Below are 24093 nucleotides of genomic sequence, written 5' to 3' on the forward strand. Positions count from 1 at the left end.
GTATATATCTCTGTAAATCAACACACTGCACGCTGAGTTAATCATTAATAATGACTTAATAATGAAACATTTGTCTGTCAGACAAGACTGTCTGCAGTGATGCTAGCATTTGTGCTAACATGCTGATTTTTAGCATTCATAATGTTCATAATGTTTACTGAGTTGACCAATTTAGTTTAGCGTGTTAGCATGCTAACATTAACGAATTAGCACAAAAGTACCGCTGGCGCTGATTTACAGAATGCCATTAGTTCATATTAGTAGAGGACAAATCAAACTTTTGACTTGGTGATGCAAAAACAAAATAAATTAAAATAAAAGGAAAGGAATTTAGTATATTCTCACATAAATGGTAAGATACTAAAAATGGAATTTAAGGATTTACTTTTTTAAATACTCAGAAAATTGTACAGTTTGGTCGGTGGCTCGTCAAAACTTTCTGATGAGAGTCTTACAATCATGACCTAGTTCGTCACTATCTGCTTAAGGTTCAACTTCTCTACCAGTCCACTCATCCTCTATCCCAGGGCCATCCCAGCGGCTCTTTCATCCCTGCGGCTTTTGAAAATAATTAATGAGTATTTAATGAAAATGTATTTCATTTTAGTTTGTTTGTGCACGCTCACAGATGACATCTTACGATCCTGTGTGAAGATGCAGGTGACGGCATGCAGCCCTGATGTGCAGACGCTGTGCTCTGAGGTTCAGCAGCAGAAATCACTTTAACCAGGTTTGATCAATATTTTAATTGGCTATTATTTTGGATACATTCATATGTTTTCATTGTTCATTGAAATAGTCCTTTTATATTTTTAGTTTGCTGCCGGCGGATAATTTAAGCACGGCATTTTTTTTTGTTTTTCATAAATATGACTCAAATAGACACTGAGTATTTTACTTGAAAGTAACCTTCAACCAAATGTCTTTATTTCTGAGTTCAACATGTTTTTTGCATAAAAATGCTTTGCATAAAGGCAAAAACCCCCAAACATTATATGCAGTGTTATTTCATTTTAAATGTCAAAAGGGTTTTGCAGCTCCCAGTGTTTAATGTGGGAAACGGGTCCAAATGGATCTTTGAGTGGTAAAGGTTGCCGACCCCTGGTGTATCCAATGATAACCAGTCCACTGTAACCAGTCCACCCAGCCTCTGCCCCACTACAACCAGTCCACTCAGCATCTCTGTCCCACTGTAACCAGTCCACCCAGCCTGGTTATAACCAGTCCACCCAGCCTGGTTATAACCAGTCCACTCAGCGTATCTGTCCCACTGTAACCAGTCCACTCAGCCTCTGCCCCACTATAACCAGTCCACTCAGCGTCTCTGTCCCACTGTAACCAGTCCACTCAGCGTCTCTGCCCCACTATAACCAGTCCACTCAGCCTCTGCCCCACTACAACCAGTCCACTCAGCATCTCTGTCCCACTGTAACCAGTCCACCCAGCCTGGTTATAACCAGTCCACTCAGCGTATCTGTCCCACTGTAACCAGTCCACTCAGCCTCTGCCCCACTATAACCAGTCCACTCAGCGTCTCTGTCCCACTGTAACCAGTCCACTCAGCGTCTCTGCCCCACTATAACCAGTCCACTCAGCCTCTGCCCCACTACAACCAGTCCACTCAGCATCTCTGTCCCACTGTAACCAGTCCACCCAGCCTGGTTATAACCAGTCCACTCAGCGTCTCTGCCCCACTATAACCAGTCCACTCAGCGTCTCTGCCCCACTATAACCAGTCCACTCAGCGTCTCTGTCCCACTGTAACCAGTCCACTCAGCCTCTGCCCCACTATAACCAGTCCACTCAGCGTCTCTGTCCCACTGTAACCAGTCCACCCAGCCAGGTTATAACCAGTCCACTCAGCATCTCTGTCCCACTGTAACCAGTCAACCCATCCTGGTTACCAGCAGTCCTGTCAGCTGCTGTCTGCCCTCCTCAGAGTCTTCCAACATGTTGAGTTGAATCTGCTCTGCAGAGATGAACCTCACTAAAGGTACAAGTCTCTGAACACACACTGATCAACCATTAGGACTTTAGCATTTAGCTTGTTAGCCACACCTAGCATGCGCCTGTTGGTCAGGCAGCATGGTGGCTGTGCTTGGTTTGGGTCACTTAGAGCCCTTTTTTTAATGCAGTGACTAATTAAGGTGAAATGCAACCTTTTTTTTAACTTATGTCCCTAAACCAAAGCACAATAATGCTGTAACTTCCATTCATAATGATGCATTTTTTTTCTGCTAACCAAACCAAACCTAACCAAAGCGATGTATCTTAAACATGTATGTTTGAAGTACTCACAGCTTTTAAATTCTATCTGTGAATTGCAGGCAAGCTGGTGTAGCTGTCAGTCTTTATGAAATATTCACAAAGTTTATTTTACTCACCAAGAAGCACCTTTGACCATCTTGCATTAGCTGGTTAGCAGAGCTTGAGACTGAGCTGCCATCTTGGCCTCTTCAGTAGCCGCCATTGTTGCTTTCTGATGAGCAGTCACACTGGTCTTAACCATGCCCGCATGCAGCTGCCGCTATTTCTTCATATGGATTCAGTCCAATCCAGCTGTCTCACAAAGTAAGTACACTGTTTAAGAAAAGAAAACCCAGATTTACTTTAGACCGGAATATGAATTTTAGACATGTAGAATGCTAACACGAGAAAGCTATATCATATGAAAGCTAGCTAACTAGCTCACCTTACCAACATCTTGGTGTTTCAGATAGCTAATCCACATAACTAAATGAGCTAATAGCTAAGTCCAGTCATGATGGAGAATACAAATCCAGCTGAACTCCTGCTAATGCTAAAGAGTTATCTTAGCGGAGCCGCAGTAACTGTCATCTCAGCTTCTGACTCTTGCGGAATTAATGGGAAATAGTGAAGTTAAGCTACTTTTAAATCATGTTTAATGTGTATTAAAGTGTCAATTATTAATTAATGTATTATGTTGACTTCAACATTATTTATTTTAGTATACACATATTATACGTATATATTATCTATCACAGACATAAAAGTATTAAACTAGCTAGCTATCTAGCTAGTTTAATACTTGTATGTCTATAGTGAAGTATATAGTGAGGTTAAGCTACTTTAAAATCACGTGTTTAATGTGTATTAAAGTGTCAATGAATTTATTATGTTGACTTCAGCATAAATTATTTTAGTATATACTAATTACATATACATTATCTATCATAGACATACAAGTATTAAACTAGCTAGCTAGCTAGACATACAAGTATTAAGCTAGCTAGCTAGCTAGCTATTTCAACACTTGTATGTCTATAGTGAAGTATATAGTGAAATTAAGCTACTTTTAAATCACGTTTAATATGTCAATTAAATTATTATGTTGACTTCAACTATTATTTGTATTATACACATATTACATCATACATAATCTATCATAGATATACAAGTATTAAAACTAGCTAGCTAGCTAGCTATCTAGCTAATATGGCAATGATTGTTTTAAATATAATTAGCCTAAAAAAGCATAACATGAAGGCATTACAACCTTTCTATCTGTTGCGTAGTTTACAGGCCCCTTTTTCTCAGCTGGCCCTGTTCTGGTCAACAATAGATGCCTGTTTCTGTCCTTGTGTGTAGTTTAGTGTCATATAAACATTACTCCTCCCTGCATGAATGTCAGTGACCCCACTGCATTCACAGTATTTGTCTGCATAAAAGAACAGTGAAAATGATTGATTTCCCAGTCATTGTCTCTGTTTCCTCTGATCTATTTGTCTCCACTATCAATTTACATTTTAAATTAGCTTTATGGAAACAAAAAGGAGGAACGTCACAGGGCGAAACACACATTAGATTTGCATTATAAAAGCCCTGCAAAGTAATAAATGTGAGAAATAGAAGAGATCGAGAACTGAGAGTGAAAAGATTAATTCGCTCTTCTTCCTCTTACTTGTTTTTGTTGTAATTGCAGAAAACTGCAAGAAATGCTGTTTATATATTTAATAATTTTCCTGAACTGTGTGCAAAAGAGGTATTTCAAATAGCAGCATCGACTCTTTCCACCCCCACCCCATCACATCTACCACCACATCTACCACCCCCCCTTTCTCTGTGATCTCGAAGGGCTTGCTTCACCTCAGTCAAGCTCCAGCGCTCCAGCCGGCAGCAGCATCGAGCTAACAAGTCTTTGTGAGGAGAGAGAGAGAGAGAGAGGAGAGGGAGGGAGGGAGGGAGGGAGGGAGAAAGGAAGGGGGTGCAGAGCAGTAGAAGATCAGACAGTGAGAGAGTTGACAGTATGAGCATAGGATGAGGGTGCAGAGGGAGAACGTATGAGATAGTGACAGAGGCTGAGGTGTTCAGTGCTGCACAACAGTGCCAGAGGCTGCTGGGAAGAGACAGAGAGAAGGCAGGCATCATGGCAGCTCTCACTGCATCATCACGACACATGGGGATGTTTGGCTGCTGCTGGTGAGCACTGTGTGATGCAGAGGAGAGAGCCGAGGACTTCCTGGAAACCAAAGGCGAGCCAAGGAAACAGGTCAGTGACGGTCAAACAGACTCACGGGAAGCCTTCGTGCATGCAGCAACACCGGCGTTGTGAGATTTAATCACGTCACAGGATGATGCTGATTTGTCAATAAGAATTCCCCGGTTAGTGCTGGGGATGTGGACATGCAAGGGGAGTGGGAGGTTGCGCATGCATGCAGACACGTGAGCAGGCTTGTGTGTGTGTGTGTGTGTGTGTGTGTGTGTGTGTGTGTGTGTTTGCAGGCTTGATGCTCTCAATGGCACCGTCTAAGAGAGCTCGACCGGGGACGTTTAGGTTAAAGAGGCATGGGCAGGCAGCACAGGAAACCCTCCTGGATCCAGGAAAAACTGCAACACCTGTGACATCACATACATAGAGAGATGTTACGTAGTATGATGTGTTCAGTGTCTCTTCTAATAGAGATCTCTTTGGCTTTTACAGTTTCCTCCTGAAAAGCAGTGAGCTGGAGTGTAGGACTGAATAACATGGAGGCTGGAGAGTGAAGAAATGATAGGAAGAAATAATAAAAGAGAAGGGCAAGAAATAAAAAATAAAGAATGGAAATGAAGAGGCAGCAAAGGACATGGCACAGAGGAATAACTGTATTGCAGGAGGTAGTAAGAGAAAGGAGACAAAGCCTGTGAGAGAGGAAAAGCTTGGGCCAGCATTCAGCTCTGCTGCATATGATGTAATCCTCCACCAGGCCCAGCAGTCAGCTCAACAGTGTTTACAGATTTAAAATTTAAGTATCGACAAAGTACAAGAGGGCCGGCTAAAGACACTGCTCATAATCTGCAGTGCTTTAGAACTACCATGTGTGCTAACTCTAGCTTCAATTTTCCAGAAAAGCAACCAATAGGATAAAAAAAAAATCAGTAAATCAAAATCTTAATGAGCACAACAATTCATTTGACACGAGTCATTCGCTATTTTGGAGGCATCGCAAAGTTTGGCAAGGTTGCTTGGCAACGCATGATGGTGCCGTGTCAAGTTTTGCATAAAGCACCTTTAATCAACCCAAAATTAATCCGTTCATAGCAGTACAAGTATGGGCTTCAAAAAATATAAAAGCAAATACTTCACTAGTAATTTCACCTCCTTTCAGCAGACAAAGGGTTATTGTGAGTGTGTGTGTGTGTGTGTATATATATATATATAAACACACACACACACAGAGAGCTTTTAGGACACACATGGTTTGAAAGTATCTTTTCAAAGTCTAAATTTAGCCTGCAAGAGTAATAATAATAATAATAATAATAATACTTTTGGCCACTTGGGGCAGCAGAAACAAGTGAAAAACATTAGCATTAATTTGGGTTCATGTTGGGCAGGTAGCCCCAGGTTGATAAGAGAGGTGCAACAAAGCTGCAGCTTTAGTTGCATAGTTGAGAACTGCTAGTCTTCCTCTTCCTCTGGCCAATGACGTTGGTCGGTCAAAGAATATTCAGGAGGGAAGTAGAATGAATCACATGTGTGATCTGGGAAAAATAGAAGTGAGTCACATTTTTTTTTTAACTGTCCATACTATGATGATGTAAGAGTGCTAATTTATTCATGAAATGGTTCAAGAAAATATTCTGCCAGATACACAGATCTAAAAAGATCCAAATCTTTAATTGTGGTTCATTTCTGATGTGTTAAATTTGCTTCTTCACTCATCTTCATTGTTGTTATGATTCTATCTTAAATACATTTGTGGTTGGCCGTAGACTTTAACCCTTGTCCTTCAGGCAGGTGTGACCAGCGGGAGGCGCCACACGATGAGCGGCATCCTGAAGAGGAAGCTCGAGGAGGGCCCGCCCCCTTACCTGTCCCTGCAGGGCTCTGATGATGATGAGGTCTCCTGCAGCGACAGCGGCAACAGCAGCGACAGCCTGAACCATCCCGTCCCCTCTGGACTGCTGGACTGTAAGCTCACATGACCACGCTGCTCCAGCTAGCATGTTTCAGCGCAGAGCACAGGAAACACGAGGTCACGTGTAAACAGCTTTTCTGTAGTGTCGCTTTAAACAGGACATTGAACAAACTTGAAAATTGTCAGCAATGATTTGCACTTTGCATCTGACTCTGCTTTTGGCACATTTAATCAGATGCATGAAAACTGGGTTGGCACTCAGGACCTGGTTCTAAACTGTTCCCGTTCCTGCCTTGTTAGAGGTTTCTGTATCCTTGTTGGAGGCCCTCTTTCCCACCTGCCCCACCTGCCCCCCCCCCCATAATAAAGTTTAATATTACCATTACCTGTACGTTAAAGAGTACAGGTAATGAGGTAACTTTTGACAGGGGAAATAAGACTCTCTTCTTCTTCCAAAGGAAAAGTTGAAGTCATAAGTGTCACACACTCATGGTTTGCTGCTGAAGCCTCACTTGGTCTGGTATGACCACTACGCTAAGGTGGCTAATGTTAGCTTTTGTTAAACTTTAGATTGCTTTTACTATATAACAGATATTATTTGTGTCTTTTTTAACTGTGTGACTGTGTGTGAACATTACGTAATTTTACTCAAGGCCGCTCTTGATAAGAGTTGTAGCCTCAGAAGTGTCTTAGAGTGCAGCTTTAGCTCTTTTTGTTGTTACTCATTGTGTTTCCCCCCTCTCTCAGCTACCCTCCAGCAGCAGTCGAAGCGACTGCGGGGCCGCACCGTGCACTTTGAGAGCGTGACAGTCTACTACTTCAACCGGCGGCAGGGCTTCACCAGCGTGCCCACACAGGGCGGCAGCACGCTGGGTATGTCGCCGCGGCACAGCGGGGTGAAGCGCTTCACCCTCAGGGAGTTTGCCATGGAGCAGAAACAGAGCCACTGGAACATGCTGAGGGATCATCTCAAAGAGGAGAAACTCAATGCCATCAAGCTCAAAGTCAGTCTGACCGTTAAGTTTTAAAATGGACATGATAAGAAAAACATTAAAGGAGTCATTGCTCATGTTTAGAATGAGTCAGGGCATTAATGAGATACGTTCTGCATGTTTTGTAGCCAGTCTTCAGAGTTTCTCAGGGTCTTCAAGTACATGTAGGTGTGTGATTTTAATCTAACTCACTTTGTCTGTCCTCCAGCTGACTAAGAATGGCACCGCGTCCTCCACGGAGGCGGATACCCTGACGATTGATGACATCTCCGAAGACGACCTGGATGTGGACAACACGGAGGTGGATGATTACTTCTTCCTCCAGCCTCTGACTACCAGGCGGCGACGCGCCCTTCTCCGTTCCTCGGGGGTCCGACGCATCGACGTGGAGGAGAAGCACGAGCTGCGCGCCCTCCGCATGTCCAGAGAGGAGTGTGGGTGCCGCTGCCGGGGGATCTGCGACCCGGAGACCTGTGCTTGCAGCCTGGCCGGCATTAAGTGCCAGGTAAATGGAACTGTGGTGAGGCCCATCTATAATACTCAAGTGTTACTCATGTCTGATTGTGCAGTAGAACTTAAGTTCAACATCTTTCCTGCAGTGAGATTAGTCTTCCCCGGGGGGTGTTTATTTAATTGCTAGCAACTGACAACGTCCTTAGTGCATTATGTGTGTGTGTGAACACTTCCAGCAGTTTGTAGCTGTTAGCTGCTGCATAGTCCCATCTGTGATTTGCGCTTTTCCAAAGATGCGTATTTTGCTTGTTATTTAGTCTTATTCTGAGTCGTAAGGAGTGCTGGGGTTACACAGCTTCTCCATGCTGTGAGTTTTGTCTGCTTGTTTTACTCTAAAGCTTTTAAAAATACAGCGAGTACTTCCCTCTAACATTTCCCAGGGGGCTTTGTGCCTGTAGTGCCTCCCTCTGAAACAGCACGCCACTTCTCATCTTTACAACATTTGGTTGGGTGAAAACCTGATGTCTAAAAAAATGTCTTTGTTTTTAGATTTATGCATTATTAATTCATTCTAATGGTCTTGGAGATTTTGATGATAATTGTTTTCTTAAGCATGATAATATTCTTTTACTGAAATCAGTGAAATATGAGATTTTCAGGTTATTCAGTACATGAAGTTTTACTGCATTACTGTGTTTAATTATATAACACCTGAGATGGACTGCTGCTATGACTGGCAGCAGAATTTACCTTTTCTGTTACTACTGTTTTTTTTGTTTTTTGTCCTCAGGTCGACCGCATGTCCTTCCCTTGTGGCTGCACCAAAGAAGGCTGCAGCAACACCACGGGACGCCTGGAGTTCAACCCGGTCCGGGTGCGCACCCACTTCCTGCACACCATCATGAAGCTGGAGCTGGAGAAGAGCCGCGAGGAGCAGCAGCAGCGGCATCAGCAGCAGCAGATGGAGCAGCAGCTTGTAACCAATGGCAACGGTTACCATGGTGACTCCTCCTTGGTCCAGCAGCAGCAGCAGCCGAACCTGCAGTTTCCACTGATGAGTGGCGCGCCGCACATTCCCATCATGCACCTCCAGAGCACAGGCGACACTGATTCGCATCTAGATGAAGAGGAAGAAGAGGAGGAAGACGAAGAGGAAGAGGAGGAGGAGGAGGAGGAAGAAGATGAAGAGGACGAGGATGATGAAGCTTATGAGGAAGATGAGGATGGCAGCAGCGTTTGCAGCGGGCTGTCGGACTGCAGCACGCACAGCTTAGAAACAATCAACCCCGAGGACGGAGAGGAGGACGAAGAGGATGAGGAAGACGATGATGATGAGGAGGATGAAGAGGAAGAGGAGGAAGATTGGGATTGCTCGGGTCCTCCGCCCTACTCGGTTCCACTTCCCTCAGTGCTGAGTTACTCTAATAGCACCCTCATGAGCCTCAGTAACCCCTTCCACAACGCTCCCTCCATGCAGCATTATCAGGTCGACAGCTCTGTGAATGACACCCCTGCTTTCCTGTGTGACAACGCCACCGTCGCCCCCACACTCCCCACAGTAGAGACGGCTTTAGAGTCCAAAATAAACACAGAACTCCGCTGCCAAACAGAGCCGCAGAGCGACCCCTGCCATTTCCCCGACCCCAGAGAGTCCCTGCCTCTCCAAACTCGCTCACATGCAGACACCCGTGAGAGCAACGCTGCCCCTGCTGGTGCAGCCGGCGAACAGCAGCTCTCCACAGACCTCCAGAACAATCCAGACCATCATGACTCACAGACTGAGGCTTCGGCGGGGTCTGTGGAGCAGGCAGAGGAGGAGACGAGGGAGCGAGCGGGACTGCAGACGCAGGCAGGCGGCGATCAAACGACGAACGCGTCATGCTCAGACAGCACCTGATGATTCAGACGCTGCACAGAGGGATCCACTCATTTCTGGAAATCTTTCTTCGAGAATTGTGACCTTTAACGACCAGAGTTTGATTTATTCTTGATAAGTGCACTTCTAAGGAGAGAATGAGTCACACAGATTTTAACGCAGAAGGCTCACAGACGTGATCTAATTTAAGCTCCATTTATCTCTAAACCTTTCTAAGATTGTTGGTTTAGATGATGGACCATAATACTGCAATGACAAGGCTCAAGAAAACAGTGTTTCTGTATGTTACTTGTATAATTTAAGCCCTGTTATAAAGTCTTTGATCATTACAGCATGTTTAGTGGTTGTGGCTGGCATCTATGACAAATCAAGATTTTGAGGTGCTTGTATTGTTTCACTATTTTCCATTGTGCTGGTGTCTCATCGTTGCTGCTAATGGTTCTTAAGCCTGTCTGTAGAGCATGTGTTCAGTTTAGATGTTTCAAGGCTTAACACAAACTGTAAAATGATGAAAACACATCAATCGGTTAGAATTCACACTAAAGGTCCTTTTTTTGTTCCGTTTTGTGCTCAAATCGTTGCCTCGCTAGCAGCGTGGCTAGGCCTTTGTTCTTGACTTCTATTGGATGATTCGGCATGATATTTTGTACAGACATTCACTTTCCACACAGGATGAATTTTAATAACTTTAACGTCTGTTAAAGCAGCTATGATCAGTATTTTTCTATTAATAATGGATTAAATGACTACACGTAAACAATGATCATTTTAGCTTCTTTCGGCTTTGCTTTCCTGTTCTGATTGACTCTCAGCTGCCGCGGCTAACCCCACTGTACACTACCTGTCTTCACCAAATGGCAGACAAAGTTAGCTGCTAGCTAGTGAACATAATGCAGCATTTAGCAGCATTTAGCAGCTAATGAGGCAGACACTTCTCAATGGAGAACAAAAACAGAAAGGAAAAGCGAATACTGGACTTGAATTCATCAGGCAGACACAAAAACACCCCCAAATGAACGCTTAAGTTGCTCTTTGTGTGCTGGATATGTAAATAAGCGCCTGTTTGCTAATGTTTTAGCCATATAAACTCAAAATGTGACACGTCGCTGCTGTGTTTACATGTCTGATGCCTCCAAGTAGCCAAAAAGGAAGCATGTAGACCTTGTCATCCAGCAGCGTTGTGGTTGGACTATGTTCAGTACTTTGTTTAAATACCTGCAAACACGCTGAACTGTGATGTGAACATAAAATACTGTTAACAAAGTGTCCAACGACGGGTTTAAAGTATCTGCACACGAATCCGAGCTTTTAAAGAAGTAACAAACCTGTTGATGGCTGCCGCCACTGATATATCCCCAATTTGAATTATTTAAATTTTGCTTGCCATTAATTTCTCATATGTGTCTGCTGTCTGTCTTTTCTCCACCCAGTAACACCACCGTCACTGCCTCTCTGGTGTGAATCCAACTTAAACACGTACACGTGCCAAAGCATTGAGTAAGCTTAGAGAAACATTTGTCTATGCATGTTATTTATCATTTTACAGTCATGTGAACAAAGTGAAAAAACTGCACTTCTTTTTTCTTCAGTTTTAAGTTCAGGCTTGTGTTAATTCACTTTGTCTCTCAATACTGCCAAAAATGGGGGCCAAATATATTTAATGTTCTTTTTAAGAGGATTGTACATTTCTGTGAGAGTGTGAATAAAACACTTTTTGACATCCATTCCAGTTTAAAAGTGGTTGTTTCATTTTTTCACTCTTTTATACTCAAAACAAATCACACAATGGACTTCACAGGCTGCAGGTGAATACATTTCTCAGGACACTGCTGTGAATTTCTCACGTGTATTCTATTTTTCTACCAGCAGATGGCGCCTGTTGCCTAAGAACCGACTGCACGTTTCTCGCCTCTGACATCCTCCAACTTGAAGGGGTTAATCATCTTTTCTGACGTCAGTACACTTGTTGATTACACGTTTTCTGCCTCAGGACAATCTGTGCTCGCATCATCTGTCCTCCGTCACTGAGCAAATGTTGCTTTAATCTCATTTAAAGCTAAAAAACAACGTGCACTCTTATAGAAAGTCAGGCTGCCCCCACCATTGTAGCTGCTGTCCCATCTCCATTCATACCAGTGCTCCCAGTTTGCACCTTGTAGCCTCTAGAAGGCACTGCTGAGCTAACAGCGCTGTGTTTGGGTGAGGCACGGAGAAGGCAGGGGCAGGCCGGCCTATTCATGTATAGAAATATTCTTCATGGCTCGTTGCATAACCATTCAACAGGCTGCAGCAGGTGATGGACACAATAGAGATGAAACGCACAATCAGAGGTGCTTTATGATGCTCAGACAGTGACGCGCATGCGCACAGTATAGGCTGACCATCAGGTTTCATTAGGAACACAAGGTCATCGCTTGACCTTCCCAGTTCCTTACACAATCAGGCAGTGTGTGCACCATGCCGGGGGCTGCAGCGGGAGATGCCTGCTCGCCTTTAGCCTGCATGGCATTGTGGGTAAGCAAGCTCAGAGATGCTGCTGATCAATCACAGGCAGGGGAGCTGTAATGTTAGGTTGCCAGGCAACAGGCAGCAGCAGCAACAGCACAACGTTTGGAGGGGGCTGCTGGGTGGGGCTAGTCTCAGCTTTTCACACCCGTTTCCCACCTCCCGTCTGTCCCGACACCTCTTCTCCCTGTATGTGAAGGGGCTCTGCACGGATTCCGCAGGATGTGGAGAAGACGCTCAACACGAGCGGCTGTGATGCGTCACCACGTTGTTACGCAAACACTGATCATGTTGAATGATGAATATATTGTTGCAGATAGTTTGCTCCTCGAGCAAAACACTGAGCCACTGTCTCACCCTGCCTTTCAAAACAACACAAATCTGTATCTGAGCTCGAGAGATCAAAGTCCGCTTACTCCTTTTCTGCCAGAGCTTTCAGCCACATGAAAATGAGCTGAGCTGCCACGCAGATGGTTCAGTTTGTAACTTCAGTCACATGATAACAGGTGGTCATACATGCGTGGAGTGGTGAAGGTCAGGAGATGTGTCTAAAAGCTCTGGAAGAAATAAAAAGATAAGATTTTTATAATCAAACGTGTCTTAGAATCAGAACATGAACAATAACTAACAGAATATAAAGTATTTCTAAGCATTTTTAAGTGTTTATTAATGTATTTGTCAATGATTACGTAATTAGAGCTATTGCACATGTAGCAGGTGTATAAAGTTAATGAATGATTGACATTATAATACACTTTCTTCATACACATCCTGAATATGAAGTATTTATTAGATTTACATTTGTATTTAAAATAATTTTTGTTCATATTATTTTGCACTCTCACAACAGCTGAGCAAACATCATCGGCTGATGAAGACCATGACATGCAGCTTCAGTAAGTGGACCTTGATTTAAGAGCCTGTGAGTTTCTGTGAACGATGAACACGCACAGCTGTGTTCACCATTCACAGCTGCTTTACAGGACGACCAACACACATAAATACATTAATAAACACTTGAGAAGGTCCTTCTATCTGCCTACAGATACAAACCATTACGAAGCATCTACCTAACAAAGTGTTTTATTTACAATTTCTAGTATTCTAGTTGACAAGAAAAAAAAATCAACAACTTGCAAAAATCTTGTAAAAAAAAAACAAAAACCATCCACCCCCTCCTGGCTCAGTTTACTCATCTCAGCTGTCTATATTCAACACATTATCCTCCGGCTGAAAGCAGAACATCATCTGGGCAGCTTAAACCTCTCACCTCCTCCATCATGTCTCCAGCGACATGAGCTCTCACCTCGCAATGAATGCATCCTGCATGCAAAGTACGCTTCCCAAAATAGGCTTTATTTTGGAAATCTAGATTTTGTGTTTTGTCGCCACATCTTTGGTTATAACAAAATAATAATAATAATAATAATAATAATAATAATAATAAAGCCACTTGTCACATTTTGCAAAGTCCATACAGAGTTTAAGTGTAACATGTACTTGATCCTGTTCAGCCCAAAGTTCCCGTCATGGTGCGCAGTCACGCTTCGGGTTCAGATCACAGGCCGGGTGTCACTCACAGGAAAAACCTTTTACAGCATGAAAAACAGAAAACGCTAGGGAGGAAACGGAGAAAATAAACCAGCATTTACAAAAAATATGTCCTTTATTCTTTTGGCTTTAAAATGATATTACCATATGAGCGGACAGTAGTCACTTCTTGCATGCAGTTCACTAAAACACTACAAGCGCAATGAGAGATGGCTACTGGTTGCTTCATGGTTTGTATCTACAGACATGGGGACCGTACATGTGTTTCATCTGTTACAGTGCAGAAAGGAAAAAATGGGAAAAAATGAAAATCAAATCCGAGGACTGGAAAAATGCACTCATATCTACAGTAAAAATGTTATTCTGATCGGCGGAACAGACCCCAGTTGCGCACTCAGAGATAAATGCTCCCCTTCGCTCAGTCTCACAAAGATGCACAGACGTAGAAACACAAACACGCTCGAACCATCTCTCACACACTTACAAGTACGACCGCCACACGTGGGATTACACAGCAGTGGGGATAAAAAGTGCTCTTACATCAAATGTAAGTGTGATGCATACTGTGGGCCCAAATAGCTATATTATTTACAAACCAAACCACTACATTAAAACCAGTCGCTTCTCAGTTTAAACAACATGAATGTCATACAAACATATGTGATATCATAACCTTTAAATGTGATACATTGTCATGTTCTCGCTTGAGAGCAGTTAGAAAGACTTTCTTTTTAGTATATTTCATGAATTAAGATATTTTCTTTACAAGAGCTCTGGGAGGGGGTGGGACGGAGGGTTCCGGGGAGGACAACAAATGCATTAGAGGAGACACTGCGATACGACAGCGGATGAATGAGTCGACCACGAGTGCCACTTCAGAGTCATAGTTTGGACATTTTGGGAGATGCACTTCTCGCCGGGCGTCGATTAGCTCAAAAACACGCCTCGAGCTCACTAGTAAACATGTTGACTCTCATTTGTCAAGTCGACACTAATATCAAGATGTGATGTTTTCGTAAAGCATGACACTGGTGTCAGATCTGTACTCGGTACCGACCCTGATTTTGAGTATCTGAATTGCTTTCAGTGGACAGAAAGTTTGTCACTTTTATACATTTTGCTCTTTGCGTGGATTGAAGAACACAGCGAGTTTATTAGCGAGCTTTCGAAGTGCTGGTAGGCGGATTGTTGGGCTTGGAGCGAGCCGGGCGAGCTGTTTTGCCCCGCTTCCAGTATTTGTGCTAAGTTAAGCTAACAGTCTCTAGCTTCATCTAAAGGACAGACGTAGGCGATCAGCCTTCTCTTGTAACTGAATATCTCCCAAAATGTCAAACAGCTTCTCCACACGCGTCTCATTCCTTGCATACATTCAGCTTCTCTATGTTCAGAGACTTGTATTTTCTGCTGAAATGGGGGCCGTCCAGATTTCAACAATCACTGATGGCACACCAGTGAGTAGAATGTGTCTGCTTCATGCACCGTCTGAACCAAGAGCTTTCCGGCACTGACCCTGCACTGTGTGAGCCTCAGGCGGCGGTGGGCGGTGGGCGTTTCCAGCATTGACGTCGTCTGCCCTCGGTGACTTTACGACAGCGAAAGCAGTGGGCACTTTCTCACGATAATGACACAACAAACTAGAAAACATTCTTTCTCATTAAAAAATAAACCTTGCGACCGAAAAATGAACAGAAATATAGCTTGTTAAGTGAAACAGCAATTGTTAAATTCAAGACACTGGATTTATAGTAGTAGCAGCAGCACTAGCTACAGACAACTTAACAGTACACTCAAGTGTGTCAGATAGTAACAACAACCAATAGGAAAATCACAAGCGTTTTGGAGAGCGGCTTTTCCATGTTCCAGTCAATCTGGCAGTGTCTGCTGGATTATTTGTTTCCACGTGTATTCGCATATGACGTAACTGCACTCGCATGTCAGGCCTACCAGGCAGAGCATTTCTCGCCTCTGAACAATCAACACACAAGCGTACATCTATCTACCCCCTTAAGAAGCTGTAAACAAATTTCCCTCATGTCTCTGAAGCATTTTTGATTTTTTGTTCCTTTTTAAAAAGTCTATTTCTTTCTGTCTTTCAAGTCTTTCCCTTTGTTCTCCTTTTCCCGGTTTTCCTTCTCGTATTTGTCCTTGTCCGATTTCGTCACGCTGTTGTAGGAGGGTGGGGAGGCCGTGGAGGGGGTCATGTCCGTTTTTTCCGAGGTGGAGTTCTCAGTGAACTTGCTGATGACCATCACGTCCTTGTCCGGGTCGCGGATGCCCACCTTCAGCTGCTCCTTGTAGAGGGCGGAGGCCTTTTTCATGGCCAGGCGGATCATGTAGCGGCGGAAGGCTCTCTGGATGATTATGGCTGACATATCCTCCTGTTTGCGGCGCAAGGTGGTGGTGATGGGCTCGTAAGACACCTTAGAGGGGTTCGAGGCCATGAAGCGCTCCTCCATCTGCCCACGCAACACGTCCATTTCGCCGCCTTCGCCCAACACTCGCTTGGTGAAGGCGAACAGGATGTCGAGGCAGTGGATGCGCTCTCCGCTCACCATGGGCAGGTCCATGGAGATGAGCTGGATCATGTTAGGCTTGGGCATGCGCAGCGGCGGATCTAGAGCATCTGCAAAGTCTGACAGTTTGCTGTACTCCATGAACTGAGTGGCGTCGGGATCAAAGCGCTCCCACACTTCGTAGAACATCTCAAAGTCATCCTCGCTCAGCGGCTCGGCGCTCTCCTCCGTGGCAACGCTGAAGTTCTCCAGGATGACGGCGATGTACATGTTGACCACGATGAGGAAGCAGATGATGATGTAGCTGACGAAGAAGAAGATGCCCACTGATGGGTTGCCACAGTTGCCTTTGTAATAGTTGCCCGGGTGCTCCAACTGGCTGTCGCAGTCAGGCTCCCTCTTGTTCAGTATGGGCGCCAGCAGGCCGTCCCACCCGGCCGAGGTGGTGATCTGAAACAAACAGATCATGCTGTTCCCGAAGGTCTCGAAATTGAACATGTCGTCAATTCCCGACTCCCGTTTCACATAGGCAAAGTTGGACATGCCAAAGATGGCGTAGATGAACATGACGAGGAAGAGGAGGAGGCCGATGTTGAACAGGGCGGGGAGCGACATCATCAAGGCAAAGAGAAGCGTCCGGATGCCTTTGGCGCCTTTGATGAGGCGGAGGATGCGGCCGATCCTGGCCAGACGGATCACTCGGAACAGCGTCGGGGACACAAAGTACTTCTCGATGACTTCAGATAAAAACATGCCTGCAAGAGCGAAAAGACGTCACATTCAGCACGACATCTTACTCACAATCTACTGGAAAGCTGAGGCGCCTGAAACATCTCCTTACCTACAATGGACAGGATCACCACCACAAAGTCAAATATATTCCAACCAATGGTGAAGTAATAGTGACGCAGGGAGATCATCTTCAGCACACACTCCCCAGTGAAGAGCACGATGAAGACCAGGTTGATCCAGTAGAGGATTTTGTCCATATCTGGCGTCTGGTCGTCCGTCTCCACCATCATGGTCACCATGTTAAGGCAGATGAGGATCATGATCACGATGTCGAAGGCCTGCTTTGTGATGCAGTCGAACACGCAGCCTTGAAATGCGTTCTGAGGGCAGAGCAGACAAGGAACAAGACAGCAGCATTTCACACCTCTGCTTGTAGTCCAAATAGTGAGAACTGAGTTAGTAGAGCCCCCAGTCTGAGCACAGAGGTCCCTTTTCCACCTGGTATTAAAATGAGATCTGCATCTGGATTTGAGAGCATTTCACAAAGCTTATAAAGTTTCCTCTAACTCTAGAGATCTCAGGAGGGAGAACAAGAACACGCAAGATCGGCTCATTTTTTACCTGGATAGGGTATCCGGATACAGATCACATTTTAATAGCAGGGGTAAATGGGGTGTTAGAGTCTTACTGTTGGCCGAGGTATAGGCTTTTGTGGTTTCTTGGAGCCCAGCTTTTTCATGGCATTGTAGTATTTCTTCTGCTCTTCTGTCATGAAGATGTCCTGACCTCCAAAGTAAAAAGAGCACAACAAAGCTGGTTACAACCACGTACTTTGAACTCTGAAGAAAGTATTTCATGTTTTAGACAAAAACAATGAGAGATGACAAAAACAATGAGAGTAACAGAGCAAACGTATATTTCAGTTTGGTTGAAAAAAGGAAAAGTTTGATAATCAATTAAACAGTTTTTAGGCTAAAATGCCAAAAAATTGCTATTTCTAGCAAACATGAATATTTGCATGTTTTCTCGCTTTAATTCTCTTTTGGTTTTGAGAATTTTGAGAAAATGTAATCTATCCCACATAACAGGACACTTCTGCTGTGTAAGTTCTGGTTTTGCATTTGTGGAACTGTACATTGCGATTTGCAAAGTGACCATTGTAGCTGTTGTTGCTGTCTAGTGTCTTGTAACCCCACACGGGCACCAGAGCCAATGAAACAATCAGCTCATAAGAGGAAGCAGGTGTGTTTCTCCTGAGAAATGCCTGAAACAAAGGTGCGACTCCACAGGACAAAAACAGCATAAGAATCACCTCATGTGTTATTCATTTGGGTAGAGATGAGATGACAAATGTGCTGATGCATTTCAGCTTGAAGCCTTCATGAGAACATGTGATCACCAGTCAACCGAAAACAATTACACCTGCAGGAAGATCCTCCTTCCCCTTTCTTGTAAGGTCATGCTGTGGGTTTTTCCTTTCCGTGGGTGAGGGTCAACACAGTCACTATGTTCTCATTAATCAAAGAAATGAATCCCCCCCACACATCACACCCTCAGTGCGGCTCGCTGAGTGTATGATGTGTGTCTGGAGGGAGGACTGGTGTCAACACTGAACAACCATCTGTGTGACGCGTGGCTGTGGGGCTGCTGAGCCACACCGACTGATACAGCGTCTCAGTCAGTCCAGTCACTCCAGCTGCGTGCACGGTACAAACCCCTCCCCCCTCCTTCTGGGCCGTGTCAATCCTACTTGTTAGCGCTTGGTTGAATGGAGGGCACATTTCCAGACGACATTCACTCTGACACTGTGTGTGTGTGTGTGTGAATGCAGGCGGGGTGTTTCTATGTGACTCATGCACCCTCAGTAATTCTCAGCAGCAGCAGGTCCTCATGGTGCTACAGATGATCGTTATTCTGGAGCTCAGTCTTTCTTTCACACGGCTGGCTAAACCTGCACTTCAGTGGCTTTGTACCTAGACTAGCTGGCACAGTTTGGAACTCAAACTGTGTGAGTTATTACAATGTGCAGAAAAATGGTGGTCTCAGTCATAAAGTAGATGATAATTGCCTACATTAGTTGTTTTCATGAACAAGACACTACAAACTAAGCGTACACAGTATACTACAGTATACATAGGATGCAGTTTTTGCAGGCGGTGTGCAAGGAATCAGCACATTTAGCTGCTTTACACTAACAGGTCAGATGTCACTTTAAAATTTTCAAAATGGCAGAGCCAATCAAACTCAACATTTAAAAAAAATGTCAGAAATGTGTTCTCTGTGGTCTTTTTAGTCTGTCTTATGTCCCCCATAATTTTCCTAAAAGCAGAAATGGGTCTGGGTTCTTATGGGTTAAATGTTTTTCCAAACATGTGACTTTTTGTTTTTTAATAATCTAATAATTGATTGCAATATTCCCCATGTCTACTTAGAAGTCTACTTAACATTTATATCTCAGTTATCTGACAGAGACTGTTAGGAAATGCAACTTATCTTCTTCTTCTGCTGGTTGAAGTTGTCGATTATGACACCGATGAACAGGTTGAGGGTGAAGAAGGAGCCGAAGATGATGAAGATGACAAAGTAGAGGTACATGTACAAGTTCACTTCATATTTAGGCTGGTCTTCCAACTAGAGCGAGCAAGAAAATAAAACGTTACTGTCTTTCAGCACCTGTGCATGTCAGTGATAGAGAAAAGAAATAAATGGTATTTTTCACTTTGTGAAAGCAAATCTCTGCGTTAAGCACCGGGACACTTACATTTCGAGAGTCTACTGCTGCGTACATGATGTCCATCCAACCCTTAAATGTTGCCTGAGAGCAGAAGAGGTGTGTCAGTCTGAGTGGTGGGATTCAACTCAAACAACTTTCCTCACAAGCATAAATCATTTGATTCTTCCAACAGTTGAGCTCTGCTGCTTGGATGTTGTTTACAGGAGTGTGGGTTGTGATTTTAATTCTTATCAGTCATTCGGCCGACGGCTTGACAAAACTAGAAGCCAGAGACGTCCATCCTAAAGACTCCTAAACTCACATGCACACTTTGACATTTTTGTCTGCATTATGCGTCACTCACCACTTGCAGCAGAGCCAGATAGCCGGCCCCGACGTTGTCAAAGTTGATTTTGACGTTCTTCCAGCGGGCGCTGTCGTTGACCAGGTTCAGACAGTCGGTCTTGTTGTTGACGACGTCGATGGAGAAAATCTCTTCTGTGGTGGTGTTGACGCAGTAATAGTACTTCCCTGCAAACAGGTTGACGCCCATGATGCTGAAGATGAGCCAGAAGATGAGGCAGACCAACAGCACGTTCATGATGGAGGGGATGGCCCCCAGCAGCGCGTTCACCACAACCTGAAGAGGTCGAAGCACACAGACAAACTCAACACTCTGCTGTCCGTCAAACGGAGGTCTCTGCTTACCAAAATAAAGAGGCACTTTGATTTTAGACAAGTGGCCATTACAATCATCTAATCACTTAACTCCTAACCTGATTGGATTGAGCTGGGAAGCTGATGCTAGACTGAGCCAAGACTGATTAGACTGATCCATAGTGTGCCTATATTATTCGAAGCTGTATTTAATATGTAATGTCTGCACACATAAAGCTCTTAACAACATACAAATCTACTGAGAGAATTTAACAACATGACAGTTGGAAAGAAGAAGGCGGACAGGTGAAAAAGTTAACATTTGATAGGTAAAAAAGCAAAACAGAAAAAAACCTTAGAGAGGCGGGATGAAGTCACAACATTTTGTTTGACTGTAAATGAAAAGACACACAACAAAGAAAAAAATTACAGGTCAAAGGCACCACACAAGCAACGTCAGAAAACAATGCCTCAGAACAGCTATACAGAGTAATCCAGTGACACAATGTGAAGAGAGTCATGCAGATAAAAGAAGTTCAGTGCTGAACTGCAGGAAAAAGGTAACTAGAGCTGTAGTAGCATGCAGTCTTACAGTCAGGCCCCCTGACGAGATAAAAGCATTTAACCGACATCAAACATAAACCCAGAAGAATCCGCCGTTCTACAAGTGGAAATATAAATTATAGTGGGGCCTTTCCCTTCAGCACCTCTAAGCAGAAGTCAAGCAGACACTGAGAAAGTTTCTCTGTAACTTCAGTGATGTGTCAAATAAAAAATAGCTTCTACTGTATGTAGCTTACGTTTAAGAGTGGTGAGATCTATCTTCTCATCTAATTCTTGGCAAGAAAACAAATTCGGGTCACAAATTATTCTGCATATTATACATTCTTTTACTTCAAACTTTTAAACCTGAATCATGAAAGCACTTGTAGAAGCAGACAGGGGTTTTAAGTAGGAATAAAATTAAAGGTAATATAAGCAACTGCACAGGTACACTGGATTTCAGCTTGCCCACAAACACTCATAATTTAGAAGTGGGTTTTGTGTCGCTGTTATTCCAGGTGTCCTTACCCTCATGCCCTCAAACCGAGACAGGGCCCTCAGGGGCCGGAGGGCTCGCAGCGTCCTCAGGGATTTGATAGCGGTAAGCTCCGAGTAGCCCAGAGCGTTGGCTACAAGGCTGACCAGGGACACCTGAGAGAGGACAGTGACAGAGACAGGCCGGGTGAAAGGTGAGAAATGAAAGCGGTCCCTCTGCACAGTGCCAGCCTGAGTCTTTGAACAAGATGGTTAATTAGGCATTAATGATGGCACACGATTAAAGAGATAATAAAGAATTAAAAGTCTTAAAAAATGAATAACAGACGTGTCTGGAAAAACTGTGAATTTCAGATAAAGAGATGTGATGAACAGTGACTTCAACAGAGTCAACAGTATTTGCGTCACAATTACAGGAATAGTTTGACATTTTGAAGAATATGACGGATGGCGCGCTCTCTCTGCATGCTTAATACAAATCGCCTCCTTGCTCCATAATAAATGTACACATATGATGCTGTGGTATCAATCTTCTCATCTAACTCTTAGAAAGAAACCATGTATTTCTCAAAATGTCAAACTACTTAAACTACTTAAAGTCTAAACTGTGTTTGATTTAATGCCAGATTGGAAGCTTTATTCTCATGTATGGACTGAATATACATACGTCTACAATGAGGAAGTCGAGCCAGCACCAGGCATTGGTGAAGTACTTGACGAAGCCATATGCCACCCACTTCAGCAGCATTTCCAGGATGAAGACATAAGTGAAGACCTTGTCTGCGTACTCCAGCATTGTTTTGACGGTTCTCCGCTGCTCGATGTAAATGTCCTCAAATGCCTGCACAGAACAGAATAAATGATAAAGACTGAAACAATGAGGTGCAATTCTGCAAGGCCCAAGATAAAAGGCATCAGCGGGGGAAGTGATCACAAGCCATGAACTAGGGCTGGTAAATCCTAGAGATTGACTGGGAACAGGGCAGTGCACGGACATGCTCACACTTTGGGGTAATTTAGAGTCTTTTTCCTGACCTGCCTGTCTTTGGCTGTGCTGTGGTGGGTCTGTGCACCACTTACAAAACATGCTCTCAATAATTCAACAAATGTTATCAAAAAGTGTGCTAAAAATCATTTTGGGTCAAAAGGTGAGGTAGATGAATGTACGTACAGAAACCCATGCTTACCAGCGCTCCGCTGCTGAGCAGGATCATGAATATGATGAAGGATTCAAACCAGTTGTGCTCCACTATGATAAAGCAGGTTTTCCTGAGTGTCCACCAGCTCTTATACTTTGCTCCCTCCTCGTTGATCTGGCAGCACTGGAACCTGCGCACACAGCCTGCAGGTGTGGGGGGGGAACATGGAGAGAGAGGCATAAGAAATGACTATGGCGTCTATATTGATGGAAGGTGACTGTATGATTAAACCAAAACAACTCTCTCTACATGCTCTGCTTCATTATTCATTCACTAGGTTTGTTTTTATTGCATTTTGTCGCATTTTCTTTTAATTAATGCACCAACTTTTCCATATCTGCCAAGCGTAAAAAGCAAGATTTGGACGTTTTATGAATTTCTGCCGTTTCCAGTCAGTGTTTTTTATGCATAAAGTGAAAATCTGCATAAAAACAGGCAGATGGAAACACACTTAGTGACACACATGATCATTGTAGCAACTCTGTTTGCTGCATTTATTGTCTTGGTGCACCAAAAGTACCCTGTAATCTAATCTAAGCATATTCAACTGCTTTATGACTAAGACGCAAGTGCCTAGAATGTGAACAAAAAATCCAAATAACTTAGAGATACTAGCAAAAGGTAAATACCACTCCCACGATCCTCAATCATCACATTTTGTTTCTATATTCCACAGTCATGAAAGACGTGTTTGAGGTATTTGCACATTCAGAGTAGTACTGGAGGTGTGTCAAGACTAAACGTCAGGTTACATTACAAACCCAGACAAACCCACAGACTACTTCTCTTTCTGTCCTGCTGAGCATTTGTATTCACTGTCGCTCAGCGGTGAGTACAACAGAGCGGCGCTAAGCACAAGCAGTTAATGCGATTTAGTCTACGTCTTGAAATGTGCTGTTGAGGCTTTTCCCCCACCTTTCCCGCTCTGTCCCACTTTCCCACTGCCCATCATCCTCGCTGCCTATCACCCTCACAGTCGTCTCACCCTCTGTGAAGCAGGCCTCTGGGTCCAGTGACTCCTCCGGCTCCAGCTCCACTGAATCCACCCCATCTCCTGGGGGGCGAATATCGACTGTGCTCCCCTCTGATGAGCTCAGACGCTGGGGCTCTGCATCAAGCTTCTGCATGGACGAGGAAGAAGATGAGGGTACAAAGTTACACTGCAGTGCCTCAACGGACAGAGGTTCAGTGGTTATTGGAGCCAACCTTCTGAGCTGGTTATCATTGTGATTCTCCATTCACATGTAGTGCAGTGCCACAACTTTATACCTAGGCACTGCAATAGCTCACAGAGTTGGACTCTTTAAAGTCACTGTCTTTGTATTATCATCATCACATGCAGCAACGATCAAATGTACCTACAGGCTTTGATATTAGTTTTATCTGATGGCTCAAATCAGATTATGTGGCAACACATGGCATGTGGAGGTTGGCGTTACGGAAATGCGCTGTGGGTACGTTTGATGTGACCTCAGTTCGAGGAAGAGTGCATGCAATATTCCAGT

The 24093-nt window shown here is 44.0% G+C and overlaps 2 protein-coding genes across 2 annotated transcripts in view; one reads left to right on the forward strand and one right to left on the reverse strand.

Moving 5' to 3' along the window:
* Positions 1–6264: 6264 nt before the first annotated feature.
* On the forward strand, positions 6265–9701 carry LOC121627513 (cysteine/serine-rich nuclear protein 3-like). Its single transcript, XM_041966440.1, has 4 exons — positions 6265–6412; positions 7107–7363; positions 7560–7871; positions 8595–9701. Exons 1-4 carry the CDS (start codon positions 6265–6267, stop codon positions 9699–9701), a joined length of 1824 nt encoding a protein of 607 aa, XP_041822374.1.
* A 6110-nt stretch (positions 9702–15811) lies between these two features.
* The window catches only part of scn1lab (sodium channel, voltage-gated, type I like, alpha b), a 30377-nt gene continuing 22095 nt past the window's right edge, over positions 15812–24093 (reverse strand). The window contains exons 18-27 of the mRNA XM_041965845.1: positions 23574–23709; positions 22577–22731; positions 22057–22230; positions 21423–21545; positions 20059–20334; positions 19743–19796; positions 19475–19612; positions 17670–17774; positions 17091–17361; positions 15812–17004 (exon numbers count right to left, since the gene is read on the reverse strand). Coding sequence (XP_041821779.1) covers positions 15812–17004; positions 17091–17361; positions 17670–17774; positions 19475–19612; positions 19743–19796; positions 20059–20334; positions 21423–21545; positions 22057–22230; positions 22577–22731; positions 23574–23709 — 2625 coding nt within the window. The remainder of the gene's footprint in view (positions 17005–17090; positions 17362–17669; positions 17775–19474; positions 19613–19742; positions 19797–20058; positions 20335–21422; positions 21546–22056; positions 22231–22576; positions 22732–23573; positions 23710–24093) is intronic.

Source organism: Chelmon rostratus, chromosome 24 (assembly GCF_017976325.1).
Source record: "Chelmon rostratus isolate fCheRos1 chromosome 24, fCheRos1.pri, whole genome shotgun sequence".
Lineage (NCBI taxonomy): Eukaryota > Metazoa > Chordata > Actinopteri > Chaetodontiformes > Chaetodontidae > Chelmon > Chelmon rostratus.

What these genes read in the sequence shown, in the direction of transcription:
- LOC121627513 (XM_041966440.1), top strand. Translation starts at nt 6,265, where the DNA reads ATGAGCGGCATCCTGAAGAGGAAGCTCGAGGAGGGCCCGCCCCCTTAC. An exon ending in CCCCTCTGGACTGCTGGACT is followed by an intron (nt 6,413 to 7,106) that starts GTAAGCTCACAT and finishes CCCCTCTCTCAG; the next exon opens with CTACCCTCCAGCAGCAGTCG. An exon ending in TCAATGCCATCAAGCTCAAA is followed by an intron (nt 7,364 to 7,559) that starts GTCAGTCTGACC and finishes TCTGTCCTCCAG; the next exon opens with CTGACTAAGAATGGCACCGC.